Genomic DNA, 14,302 nt, shown 5'->3' with positions numbered 1-14,302 from the left:
ACTGTTCTTGTGGCGTGAGGTTTTGGTCCGGATGGACCGCAGCCTCCTGCCAGAGGGGAGAGTTTCAAAGAGTCTGTGACCGGGGTGGGAGGGATCAGCCAGAATCTTCCCTGCCCGCTTCAGGGTCCTGGAGGTGTACAGTTCCTGGAGCGACAGTAGACTGCAGCCTATCACCTTCTCAGCAGACCGAATGACACGCTGCAGCCTGCCCTTATCCTTGGCTGTAGCAGTGGCGTACCAGATGGTGATGGAGGAGGTGAGGATGGACTCCAGAAAGATTTTCTTCATAATTCCAGACCTGTTTGAAAGCATTCTGCTGTCTGACGGCATTACTTGAAGTGGCATGATCTCTTCCTGCAGGAAGAGGATGAATGCAAAGTAACAGAAATCCATATATTTTCCTCTAAGTTGCTAAGCTGGAGACTAACTGTTAAGGTCTATTAAGATGATGACCTGGTCCTTTCCCATGCTTGTCAGGCTTCATCAGTTATCAGTAAGAATATGAAAAACGGGTCCCATGAAAAGCAATTCTCCTCCATATAAAAGAGATACAGAGATGCTGAGAGTAGATGTTTTGGAGCTTTGTTCACATGCTCATACAAATGTGTAGCAGAGGATAAAATGACTGCTAGGTAATTATCTTTAATAATATAGGCTTTAACCAATTTGCCAGAGCGTGTTAATTGTCAAACTTCAGCTTCAGGAGAACAAGAACAGCTGTGTTAATGAAATGTATCTGAGGGATAATTTCAAAACCATCCACTGAAAAGGAGTCAGAGTAATTTGGCAAATGAAAATGACAAAAAAATTACTGTTCCACTGACCAGGACCATACATGGCCAATATGGTACTTTTGTCTATTTCTTCTTTCCCAAAAAGCCACTAAAAACCAGCCCCTGATGAGTAATGGCTGCGAAATAAACACATATTATCCACCTTCTTACCCTTTTCTCAAAGCTCCAAAAACCTGCGGTGTGTTATTTATTGTGTGCGTAGGTGTTTCTGTCAGAAGCATGTCTGTTTTGCAGAGGTGAATGAACTTCTAAAGTGACACTTCACATTCCTGAGATTTGCAGCACCTCTGTACCATGGTATCTGTTAACAGCTCAGTCTTGTGTGTAAAGCCATTCACAGAGGAATATCATGAAATAATCTTAAAACACAGCAGACACAGAGTTTAAGAAATGCTGATGGTTCTGCACTTTGATACAATTATAAACCGTAAAGCTTCTAAATTTGAAATTCTCCTATCTTGACTTTAGTGTTCAAACTAATCCAAAGCTATCAAGAAACCTCTAAACTTGTTTGATAGTAAGTTAACCAGCATAATCCATGACAAATGAACAAAATATATTTGGAAAAATAATTTTTTTTAGATGCAGTTTTATGCTTTTAGTCAGCTCTTAAGCCACTTTCTCTTTGTCAACACATATTCTATTATTATTGTAGTCAGCATTTCTTTAGCCTGCATTAGCTGTATTTTGTTTATGATTAAAGTTAGTGGAAGGTTATTTCACTATTTCATTGTGATCATTGGTGTTAAGTTTAGGAGTTAGGTTTAACTAACTCTTGATGTATAAAGTGTTACCATCAATCTCCTTTTTTAATTTGACCAGTAGCACTGAGATGGCTTGTTCATCTAGTGATAACTATTCATGAGCTTAAGGGACATAAATACACTCTCCATTCATATTTTTGTATGTGTAGAACACACATATCTTCCCACCCACACAAAATTATAGTTTGCAGCCCTGCCCAGTTTTACCTCAACATATTGTTCATAGATTCCTCTGAGTCATTTGGTTGCTTGTGATAAAACGGTGGTAAAAAAAAAAAAACCTCAGAGGGAAAACAAGCATCCACTCCAACACAGGTCTGACGTATTACCAGCACTCACAGGAAGGTGTACAATAAGAAATTTCTGAAAGTCAGCAGAGATATGGACTGGGCGCTCTCTGCTTAAAGTGTTTACCTTCTCACAGCTCTTTACTTGTCTAACTTTACCAAGTAAAAGCAGTTCATGTTTATTGTGAAATGGAATGATGTGGCCCTCAGACAGACTGGACACACCTACTGACAAATATGTCCCGTTTCTATAAATTGTAAGCATACATCACAGTTTGACTCCAAAAATGTAGTTAAATCTTTTAAATTCAAGTAATGCATGCATGTTTTACAGATGATACAGAGAGGGGGGCATACATGCTGTGGACCCATAGTACATTTTATGGGACCAAAAAAACAAGGAGCATACGCAAAGTGAATGGTCGCAACGGCTCCACCAATGGTTTCTTCCAGGACAGAAACACAGGAGAAAACTGGGCATCGCATCCTAAGCAGAAAGATGCAGAATGACAGTAGAGATGGCCCAGGATAAAAACCACCCTAACTCTTAGCATATTGGAATGGAAAATTTTGAGCCTGGTCCAAAAGGGGACAGGGTGCCTGTCTCATGGTAATGCATTTATTTACAGTTTGACTAATTTCGGTCAAGCTCGTTTAAACAAAGGAAAATCAAACCTCAGAAAACAAATCTAACGGTACCTTCACAGTTGCTTTGATCAAGGTTCAAGGTTTTTTATTTGTTTTCAATCTGGTTACATACATTCCAATTGATCCTAATTATCAAACAGTGATGTCAAAATCAATTAAATTGGTTAAAAAGTTTTCTATCTAAGGAAATCCAGCAGATGTCATCAAGTCAGTGATTAACTGCAGTCACTCCTCCTGAGCATGTAGCGACAGTGAACAGTCGCTTACATGACTTTGCAGCAATCCCTCATACTGAGTATGCATGTAGTGACAGTGAAAAGAAAAAACTCCCTTTTAACAGAAAGAAACCTCCAGCAGAACCAGGGTCATTGTAAGCGGCCAACTGCCATGACCAACTGGTCAGAAGGACTGATCCAGGAGTACTTTCTTTGTGAGATAAAAATAAAACGTTTAAGGCAATAGTAGCTCTTTTATTGGCTTCATCTAGGAGAGAAAGATCCGACAGCTAAGCAGATAAACTGAGTCAGTTTTCACGCCTAGAGTATGAAAGAGAGCACATACAGTTAGTCACAGTAAAAGCTCAGCCAGTAGCTATGTCTAGGAGAGAGACAGGAGTTAAACACTGCAAGACAGGGCCAAGTGCATCATCAGTGCAAGTTGTTGGCAGCAGCAGCTCAGCCAATGCTCCCCTCCAGCAAGCTTTCACAGCTAAATAAAAAGCCAGATCAGATGTAGCTTCTAAGAGGAAAAAAAACAGAAAGAGAACATAAAGTTAGAAGCTGAAATAACAGCAACTAACACAAAATTGGAGAATAGTATGAAAATGTAGCACAGTGGGGGAAAGTGGTCATTATATCCTTCAGCAGCCTAAACATATAGCAGCATAACTACAGAGATGGCTCAGGATAACCTAAGCCACTCTAACTATAAGCTTTATCAAAAAGGAAAGTTTTAAGCCTAGCCTTAAAAGTAGACAGGGTGTCTGCTTCGTGGACTAAAACTGGGAGCTGGTTCCACAGGAGAGGAGCCTGATAACCAAAGGATCTGCCTCCCGTTCTACTTCTAGAGACTCTAGGAACTACCAGCAAACCTGCAGTCTGAGAACGAAGTGCTCCGTTAGGAACATATGGAACAATCAGATCTCTGATGTATGATGGAGCTAGATCATTAAGGGCTTTATATTGAGGAGGAGAATTTTAAATTCTATTCTGGATTTAACAGGGAGCCAATGAACGGATGCTAAAATAGGAGAAATATGATCTCTCTTAAATTTTCATCAGAACTCTTGCTGCAGCATTTTGAATAAGCTAAAGGATTTTAACAGCATTTTGTGGACATTCTTGATAGTAAAGAATTACAATATTCCAGCCTTGAAGTAACAAATGCATGGACTAGTTTTTCAGCGTCACTCCTGGATGGGATATTTCTAATTTTGCGATATTCTGGAGGTAAAAGAAGGACATTCTGGACACTTGTTTAATATTGGATTAGTAAAGAGAATTGGCCCAAGTACTGAACCCTGTGGTACTCCACAATTAACCCTGGAGTTTAAAGATGATTTATCATTTACATGAAGAAACTTGAATCTGTCAGACAAATAAGATTTAAACCAGCCTAGCGTTGTTCCCCTGATCCCTACAGCATATTCCAGCCTTTTTAAGAGAATATTATGGTCGACTGTATCAAGTGCAGCACTGAGATCTAACAGAACCAGAACAGACACAAGTCCATTATTTGAGATCATGAGAATATTATTAGTGACTTTCACTACTGCTGTCACTAGTGCTGTTTCAGTGTTATGATCAGCTCTGAAACCTGCAAAAAGAGAAAGACAGAGTTCTGTGGGAGTGTTACACTGATACAATATTGCACATATTGACATTGTTGGGTAAAACATGTCATCTAGTTGTGATTTGTTATGTATTAATTGTACAGATAATTTAAACAGTTAATCACAGTGTTGTGTCAACATACCAAGACATAAAAACAAACTCTCAAAGTTAATTTCTGTCTCCTGTCAGGTGTTCACCAGGTATGGGAAATGCTACATGTTCAATGCTGCAGAGGAGGGGAGGACACTGCGCACCACCATGAAAGGAGGGACAGGAAACGGCTTGGAGATAATGCTGGACATCCAGCAGGATGAGTACCTGCCAGTCTGGGGAGACACAGGTAGGCCTAATAACACATAACACACCTGCCTGCCTGTCCTACTGACTCTGAAGACTGTTCAGAAAAAGATAAAAAAGTTAAGAAAAGTCTTATTAGAAGTCAGTCAGTCAGTCATTTTCTACCGCTTATTCCATAGTGGGTCACGGGGGAGCTGGTGCCTATCTCCAGCAGTCTATGGGCGAGAGGCGGGGTACACCCTGGACAGGTCGCCAGTCCATCGCAGGGCAACACACAAACAACCATGCACACACTCATTCACACACCTAAGGGCAATTTAGAGAGACCAATTAACCTAACAGGCATGTCTTTGGACTGTGGGAGGAAGCCGGAGTACCCGGTGAGAACCCACGCATGCACGGGGAGAACATGCAAACTCCATGCAGAAAGACCCCTGGCCGGGCATCGAACCCAGGACCTTTTGGCAGCAAGGCAACAGTGCTACCAACTGCGCCCCCTTATTAGAAATAAGAACCACTTATTGATTTCCTGTTGCTGAAAACACAAGATGCCCACAAAAGCTCTGCTTTTATCTTTGCTCTACTGTTTTTCCTGTTTTTGTCATAAAATGCTACTTTTTTCAGTTTTTCTCCAATAGTAGGAGAGTTTAGTCGCCAGGCAACTAAAAGCAGATGCGGCCTTGTTTTAGTTTCAGAAATAGCGTAATGTTTTTAGTGTCCAAGTACAAGATTGGTGTAGACTAATATTTAACAGTGGTTTTGCTCGTGAAATGAAGCATTAAACATTAACTTTTTTCTGTACCACTTGTACCAGCCACTGATGACATTTGACCTTTTGTTTCGTTTTTGTTATTTCTACCTTTGCCCTTCATATGAGTACATTTGAGGTGTGGTCACCATCCATGTAATACTGGAGTTAGGATATATCCACATATGTGTCAGCCCTTCCTTCACTTACTTCCAGGCTAGCAGAGTCTTTGTCCTCTGAGACCCACCTTTGTCATTGTCACATAGAAAATTAAAATGTGCAACTTTGTTAAACCTTTTTATTTCCCAGCGGTATTTCATTGCAAGCATTGAGTGTTTTATATTTCAGAAATAGTGTCTAATTTAGCCAGAGTGAACAGAGAGATAATTTCTGCTTCTCTTTGTCAAGTGTCCCTGAAAAGATTTTAGAAAAAGGAAATGGACCTAAAAAAGCAAATAAACATTAAAATTAAGTAAAATGGTAATACTTCCAAATTACTTCTCCAATACGTCGGGTACAGTTTTTACAATTGCTTTGTAAGAAACGGGTTAAATTTGGGCCGGGCTGTCTGGGACAGAACCCTCGCAGGTAAAGCAGCGCTGCTTCATATGGCATATCGGGAGTTAGTAGCAGTAGTAATGATCTTTCTATGCCTACATTTTCTTTTCTCAGGAACATTAACTATTATCTATTGGAAGATGCTGAAGTTTCCTTCTGGAATATGGCTTAGGATATTTCCGCTTCTAAGAAATGTGAAATACTTTTTATAATCTGTAGAACAACAATTTGCAACATCTAAAGTTGCCAAAACTAAACAGAATTATTCTAAACTACAGGGGGATTCTTTAAAAACCATTTTGACATGTGAAATCCTTTACTTATGAACACTAAAACTGGTTTTGGGTTTAGGTAAACGGCTATTTCCATATTCTTCAATAATAGAAGCTTGACAGAATACAAATTACTTCAAAATCTTATTAATTATGAATAATTCAGTCCAGTTATTATGAGGTAAGTACACTGCTCAAAAAAATAAAGGGAACACTTAAACAACACAATATAACTCCCAGTAAATCAAACTTCTGTGAAATCAAACTGTCCACTTAGGAAGCAACACTGATTGACAATCCATTTCAGATGTTGTTGTTCAAATGGAATAGACAACAGGGGGAAATCTTTGGTGATTAGCAAAACACACTCAATAAAGGAGTGGTTCTGCAGGTGACCACAGACCACTTCTCAGTACCTATGCTTTCTGGCTGATGTTTTGGTCACTTTTGAATGTTGGTGGTGTTTTCACACTCGTGGTAGCATGAGACTGACTCTACAACCCACACAATTAGCTCAGGTAGTGCAGCTCATCCAGGATGGCACATCAATACGAGCTGTGGCAAGAAGGTTTGCTGTATTTGTCAGCGTAGTGTCCAGAGCCTGGAGGCGCTACCAGGAGACAGGCCAGTACACCAGGAGACGTGGAGGAGGACGTAGGAGGGCAACAGCCCAGCAGCAGAACCTCTATCTCCGCATTTGTGCAAGGAGGAACAGGAGGAGCACTGCCAGAACAGAGCCCTGCAAAATGACCTCCAGCAGGCCACAAATGTGCATGTGTCTGCACAAACAGTTAGACACCGACTCCATGAGGATGGTATGAGGGCCCGACGTCCACAAATGGGGGTTGTGCTCACAGCCGAACACCATGCAGGACGCTTGGCATTTGCCAGAGAACACCAGGATTGGCAAATTCACCACTGGCGCCCTGTGCTCTTCATAGATGAAAGCAGGTTCACACCGAGCACATGTGACAGATGTGACAGAGTCTGGAGACACCGTGGAGAGCGATCTGCTGCCTGCAACATCCTTCAGCATGACCGGTTTGGCAGTGGGTCAGTAATGGTGTGGGGTGGCATGTCTTTCGAGGGCCACACAGCAGACCCCGTGTGAGACCATATGCTGGTGAGGTTGGCCCTGGGTTCCTCCTAATGCAGGACAATGCTAAACTTCATGTGGCTGGAGTGTGTCAGCAGTTCCTGCAAGATGAAGACATTGAAGCTATGGACTGGCTCGCCCGTTCCCCAGACCTGAATCCGATTGAGCACATCTGGAACATCATGTCTCGCTCCATCCACAAACATCATGCTGCACTAGACTGTCCAGGAGTTGATGGATGCTTTAGTCCAGGTCTGGGAGGAGATCCCTCAGGAGACCATCCGCCCTCTCATCAGGAGCATGCCCAGGCTTGCTCCTGATGATTTGTAGGGAGGTCATACAGACACGTGGAGGCCACACACAATACTGAGTCTCATTTTGACTTGTTTTAAGGACATTAAATCAAAGTTGGATCAGCCTGTAGTGTGTTTTTCCACTTTAATTTTGTGGGTGACTCCAAATCTAGGCCTCCATTGGTTAATAAATCTGACTTCCATTGATGATTTTTGTGGGATTTTGTTTTCAGCATTTTCAACTTTGTACAGAACAAAGTATTCAATTAGAATATTTCATTCATTCAGATCTAGGATGTGTTATTTGAGTGTTCCCTTTATTGTTTGAGCAGTATATTTTAGGTCAAACATAGTTCAGATTCCCTAAAAGTAGTGAAATAGTTCTTTACTCAAGCTTCCAAAAAGCACTCCACCTTTAGCATCCTGTTGGTCATTCTCAATCAACATGGTGAACAGGGAGTTGAAAGCTTTTGGCCAATATAAGCGATGTCAATGAAAGGGTTGTTTAGGAAATGGCCAGCTCTGAGTTTTCTTTAATTTGACACAACGTCCAACCAAATGACTCTGTCTGGCTTGAACATGTAGCCTTCTTCTGTACAGTCCTGGATCTATTCTCTTTAATTTATTATTATTATTTTTTAATTACCTCTGTTGTTTGATTTTATCATTTGATTTGTTTTTCTGTGTCTGTATCTGTGTTTATTTTCTTTGTGATTGTATTGTAATTGTATGTACAGCGCTTTGAGTATCTCGTTGCTGAAAAGCGCTTTATAAATAAACTTACCTTACCTAACCTAATAACAGAAAAAATAAAACAACAATGGTAAAAACAAGGTAATGTGGCAGGTTGATTAGTTTAATTATTTCTGTACAAAACTTCTCAGAACTAATTTCTTGAGAACGTTTTCTAGGCAGCAACGCATTCTTGTTATCTTTCAAAGCAGGTCCTTACGAGTTGGGAGAAGCATCGTCCTTCAGTTGATCATCATCTGTATGCACAGTTTCAGGCGAATAGCTCTTTGGAGCTGAAAAATTATGCTCTGTTTGTGAAACTGTTTTTTTTTTTTTGGCAATATCATAAGAAATAGGTTATGAATTATCACTGTTGTATTTCCTAATTCTTTCCTCATTTTTCTGCTGGTGAGAGTTGAGCTTAATGAACAAACCAAGAAATAAGCAAGATTACAAAGACAGGCTTTGAAACACTTGGAGATTTATAAAGAAAGTCTAACATTTAGGAGGTGATTTAAAATCTGATTGGTTGAGCAGCACCTAGTGAAGAATCCTTCCCTAGAATGATCCAGCTCCTAGTTAGCACCAAGACTCGGAGGGCAAGAAACACTACAAAGAACCAACAAGAAGTCAAACAAAGTAAAAATGTGAGGCCTAATCACCATTTTTAAAGTTGGTTGCAATAATTATATTTGCTTGTATCCTATGCTTTATTACCTATGTCTAAATTATTTGTGAAAAATGTTTTCCTCCATACCTGGAACGTGTATATCGCAGTAATTTTCTAAAGAGAGGAGCCTCTGGACAGGCTAACATCACTTGCCCTTTAGGCGCGACCTCCGTGCTGACAGAACCATTGTTAAATGGAAGCTTGCCATCGCTCCAGCTGAGAAAGACCTATGTCTTTCTACCTATCTTCCTATGTCTTTCTCCAGCTGAGAAGTACATAGAGCCATGGAGCAGAAACGCAAGTGATTCTGCAACAAAAACAGCTTCATCTGACCTACAGTAGACACTCTTTTCCTGTTTTATACCTGATGTTCTGGTTCATTTAATTGGAACTCCAGGTGGTAGAGAGAAACTACCATTTCTTTCAAACTACCATTAGGTATTAGAACAAATTAGTCCATGAAACTCCTTCTTTAAACTCCCGAGAAGCAAGCAAACTTTTGATAGAAGCTAGACTTTAATCAACACAGATAATATTTTAAATTCAATTTCTCTTTCAGAAAACTTTCCAAATACTGCTTGTAGATTTAGTTTAGGAAAAAGACATCAGTGTAATAATGATAAATATAATCCTTGATTATATGTGAATTATTTAAGTTTGATAAATTTCCAGATTCTCTTTACCTTTATAAATTTGTGATAGTGGGGAAAAAATTATCCTTCCGACAGATTTTGATAGATTATGTTATTAACTGTGGAAATCGCTGAGACTGATTATTTATGTAGATTACTATATTTACAACAATCCATTCCAAGGGGCTTAAAGCATAAATATTCCTATGAATATCACCTATTAGGCTTTGGTTAATGTTTTAGATTAGGTGGCATGTCTGTGTCTTACTTCAGTCTGTTTTGAAACTCACTGACAACACTACAGTTGAACCACATGGACAAGCAAACAAGGAGAAACAATAAACAGGTCAGCAGATGGATTTTTTTTACATTGATTCATTTACAAATTTGTCATCAAAAACTGTATCAGTGCTACTTTTTATGTATTGTCTCAATTCTTGGTACATCTGGATTTAACTTAGTTTAATTTTAAAAGCATGTTGAACTTCAGCCACCACCTGAACAGCATGCACAAAACTCTTTCTGCAGGTTCCAGGGTTCTGTGTCCTTTTATGTTCCTCTTGGGGTTTAATTAGCTTGTTTAAGATAATTCAGTCTCAGCAGGAAGCACACTCCCTCCCGAGCTGAACTAGGTCTCTGCACTGTGCAGAAAGGGTCGTCACATTTTTCAAAGAGACTCATTATCCATCTCGACCCAATGGTTTGGTTTTCTGTCCACTCACCACCCACTCATCCCTCCTATTGTGTTTTTTACTGTCCATCATCCAAAGACCAACAGTCAGTCTGTAGAGCTCTGGTAATTCAACATTTTAATGAACAAACCAAAAGCTCCACAATAATACTTCTCAGTTTATCATCATGGCCAAACATTACAAGAAATATTAAGAGGCAAGAGAAAAACATGGTTTGTTGGACACAGAGCATTTTCTTCAGTGTTACTGACCAAGCAGTATAGTGACCAAAAAAACTAGATGGATTAGATGTGCCTGTGGATGTCAGGATGATATTTTGTCTATAATTAAGTAGCGAGTACCAGGAGAACAATCCATCTCTGTGAAGGAGAGAGATTAAGATGAAATATCCCCAAGTGCTTTTGTTTTTAATTTTCTTCATGGTGTATTGGATGACGCTGAAAATAGATTTTGAACTTAAGCTTAGGATCCTAACAAAATAGCATGATGATTCCTAGTGGAGTTGGATTCAGAAAATTGTTTTGCTGTATTCAAAGTATTAGTTTAAGGGTGTGCACACCTATGCAACCAGTGATTACAGCATTTACTGTATATTTTTTTGCTGGTTTTTTTGTTTTTGAGTGGCTTTCTACAGGATATGTTTCATCTAAGGTGGAAAAAGCTTTTAAATGATTTATTATGATATTTATTTTTTATTACAAATTCAACCTGGAAAGACTCACATAACGGAGAAACAACAAGAAGACGGTTAAAGAATTTATTGATGAAAGATTATTTATTTGGCGCTCGGACACCTGAGGAAGACATAAACGCTGAGGATGAAGTAGGTTTGAATAAACATCTTAGGATTATGATTAGGTACGTCTTCCCCAAAAGGGCCGAGGCCAGGCTGAGGCTGAACTGAAGGAGATTGGTTATGGATGATTTGAGATGAGTGGGGAGTAAAACGCAGACCAAAAAAAGTTTTTAATGGATTAGTCTCGAATGGGCTTACCTGAGTTAGAAGCCGGGTCGGGTGACGCGGCGGTGTGAGCCGCGGTGAGGACAGGGCGACCTCGACGACGCTTAGCAGGAGGATTGGAGGAGTTCTTAAGGCGCTTTCCACATGCCCGGAGCTGAGACAAGGGGAAACGGGGCCATCAAGGCAGGAGGCCAGTCAAACGCTCTTACAAGCGGAGGAGGAGGATGGAGGCTCGGTATTCGTCACAAAACAGTGCGAGGAACCACCAAGTCACCAGAAACTAGTCGGACATGTCGCAGCTGATCGTCGAAGCTCAGCAGAAGAGCGGTGTCTTTAAAAGTGATGCCCTGGGAGATGATTGGCTGAGGAGGAGTGCTGACCTGCCGTTGATTGGAGCAGCCAGTGAGGAGTGATTGAACGTCTTGGGGTGATGAGTCTTCCATGTTGAATTTTTGTTTAAACTCCATAACATTCTACACAGAGGAAATAAAGAAACACAAAGAAGGTTGTATTATGGTGTGGGATTGTTTTGTTACTTGCTAGATTTAATGAATGTGTGACAGCATATGCGATTCCTGTACTTAGGCACTGTCTCCTTGGAAACAGTGTTTTAGTAGCCACAAAATTATTAATTTACACTAAGCCTTAGACAAGCTGTTTTTGGGTTTATGTATTGTCATTTTGCAGCACTAAACTTAACTAACTTAAAGTACATGAACATTATAAAGAAATGAAAATAGGGAAGCTGGATTCCTTAAAGCCAGCCAGCTGCAAGTTCTGGCTTGTAATCCTTCTGCAAAAACACTAGGGGAAAGGTGAAGTTTGTCTTTTCAGAGAGAACTCATAAAATACTTCAGTGTTTGAACATGTGGGAATAAAAGAAGCAGAAATCATTGGTAGAGAGGTGGTAAAAGCTTCAGAAAGCCTGCAAAGAAATAAAAATAAGGCTCTCCATTTTCACAAGTGTTCCTAAACCAAATATTACTGCCATAATAGTGAACTTCATGTTTCACAACCCTAACATTTAATTCAAATATTTTGTCAGAAAAACAACAATTTATTGAAATTCTAGGTAAAGAACCCCTAAATTGTATGCATGATTACAGGATTGAGAGTACAAATAGTTTGAAGGTGATGGCTTTCTGATGATAGGGGTGACAAATGGCCCTTACTGGTTGTATTCAAGAGCTAAGAAATATGAACATTTGTAAAGTAGACTGAATATTATTTTCCATAAAAATATTCCCCAGTTATGCACATGGTTAATTGTTTATGAAAGCTTAGCAGTTTATCGACCTTTGTCTAAAATTTCTCTGGCCCTTAAATCTACTTCTGATAAAACAGTCTGAGCATTTTTTAAATTCAAAATTAATGCTATAAAACATTTCCCCTTTTTAAAAAGGCCCTTTGAACACATCACAGCCTGTTTAACTTTGATAAGATTTTATTTGATATGAGATAAACATTTTTCTTTCTTAATCCCAAATATCTTAGTTTTGACTTGCTACAGTCTACACTCTTATAGAAACTTCCCTTCAAAATGTGAGATTTCAGAGCTCTAAAGCAGATAATTCCATCTCACTCATCCATTATTTCTTAGTTTGCTTCATTGTTGAAGGAGTGATAAAGACTGGAAGATTTTTGCAGAGATATTTCACACCGTTTAATCAGCTCTCTTTGAGGACGTTTTGTTAGAACATGTTTTTAAATCTTACTCTCTCACTCTGTCTGTGCTTCATATCTCTAGGATGTTTGTTTTTCCCTTTGTTTTGCTGATTTTCTTTTATCTGGGTGCAATGCAGCAGTGGTAAATTGTAACCATTTTATGGATGGCACATATTTTGTCCAGTTCTGTTTTGTTCTGATTTGCTGCTGTTTAGGGAACTCTGCTTCAATTTCAGTGTTCACTTGTTTTTGTCATAAAGAACGGCTGATGTTAAAATAAATAAAATAAAGGCTTGAAAACATCAGTCTGTGTGATTTTAATCTATGTGTGTTTCACTTACTGAATTGAATTACTGAAATAAGTGACGATTTCAATAATATTCTTATTTATTAAAATATGGGTGTATGCATTATTTGCTTCAAAATGTTAAGCCCTTAAATACTCATTCTCCTTGTATTAATTCCCATAAGTAGCACTTTCATTTAATTTAATTGCCTCTGACTTTTTTCTAACATAGCACATGTCCCGAGACAGCATTTAAATGATTGATTTATGTTCAGGTTCATGGTTTACTTTTACACCATCACAAAAACATTGTGACTAATAACACTTTATTTTCATGATTTGCCATATCAGCTCTTTCAAGTGTGTGCTTGAAAAGTGGATTTAAAGTTGGAATGTAACGTGTTTTGCAGATCCTAAAACAAGGTTAAAGAGCTTTTTATAAGTGATGCTATCTATTATTTACAAGTTGTTGGCTTTCAGTTATATTGCATTGAAATAAAGTCCTGCTGCCTTTAAAACCACACAAGTATTTAGTCAATTGCTTAATGTATGGTCCTTAGTGTACTGAGTGATGATTTCAAGTGATCCTGTACCTTTGCATACTAATGTTTTGATTATTGTGCTGTCTATCATTGCTGTTGATCATTGTTTGCGCATTTGCATAAAAGGTTTGTACATAACACATGCTTTCAGTTGGGATTATTCACAATTCCTTTTTTGTAAATAGGACTGTATAAGTAACAGAGGGAATCACAGACAGATTTTACCTGAAAACGTGGCATACTGCAGAGGATCAACTTAGGTTGTTAGGTCTTTGCTTGAGACTTGGGTTGGTTAAAATAAAAAATAAAAAAACAATATAAATAAATATAAATATTCAAAAAGGCCTTCAAAACATTTACAACTATGGATCTAAACCTCTTTTAAAGATGCTAGAAAATCTGACTCTTTTGAGGCAAAGTATAAAGAAATTGGGGGATTTTAAACAATTTGCTTTGCAAAGTACTGAATGTTAAGTAGTCATACATTCTTACAAGCTAAGCCTAAGATAACAGTGCATATATTTTCCACTCTT

The 14,302-nt window shown here is 38.9% G+C and overlaps 1 protein-coding gene across 4 annotated transcripts in view; it reads left to right on the top strand.

Moving 5' to 3' along the window:
• The window catches only part of LOC124863703 (acid-sensing ion channel 2-like), a 597,324-nt gene that overhangs the window by 544,003 nt on the left and 39,019 nt on the right, over positions 1 to 14,302 (top strand). For all 4 annotated transcript variants that reach the window (XM_047358142.1, XM_047358143.1, XM_047358141.1 and 1 more), the window contains one exon: positions 4,515 to 4,665. In XM_047358142.1, the coding sequence (XP_047214098.1) occupies positions 4,515 to 4,665 (151 nt within the window). The remainder of the gene's footprint in view (positions 1 to 4,514; positions 4,666 to 14,302) is intronic.

The sequence above is a fragment of the Girardinichthys multiradiatus genome, chromosome Y (assembly GCF_021462225.1).
Source record: "Girardinichthys multiradiatus isolate DD_20200921_A chromosome Y, DD_fGirMul_XY1, whole genome shotgun sequence".
Lineage (NCBI taxonomy): Eukaryota > Metazoa > Chordata > Actinopteri > Cyprinodontiformes > Goodeidae > Girardinichthys > Girardinichthys multiradiatus.
The sequence above is the reverse complement of the archived record's forward strand: the minus strand, read 5'-3'. Positions and strand labels throughout refer to the sequence as shown.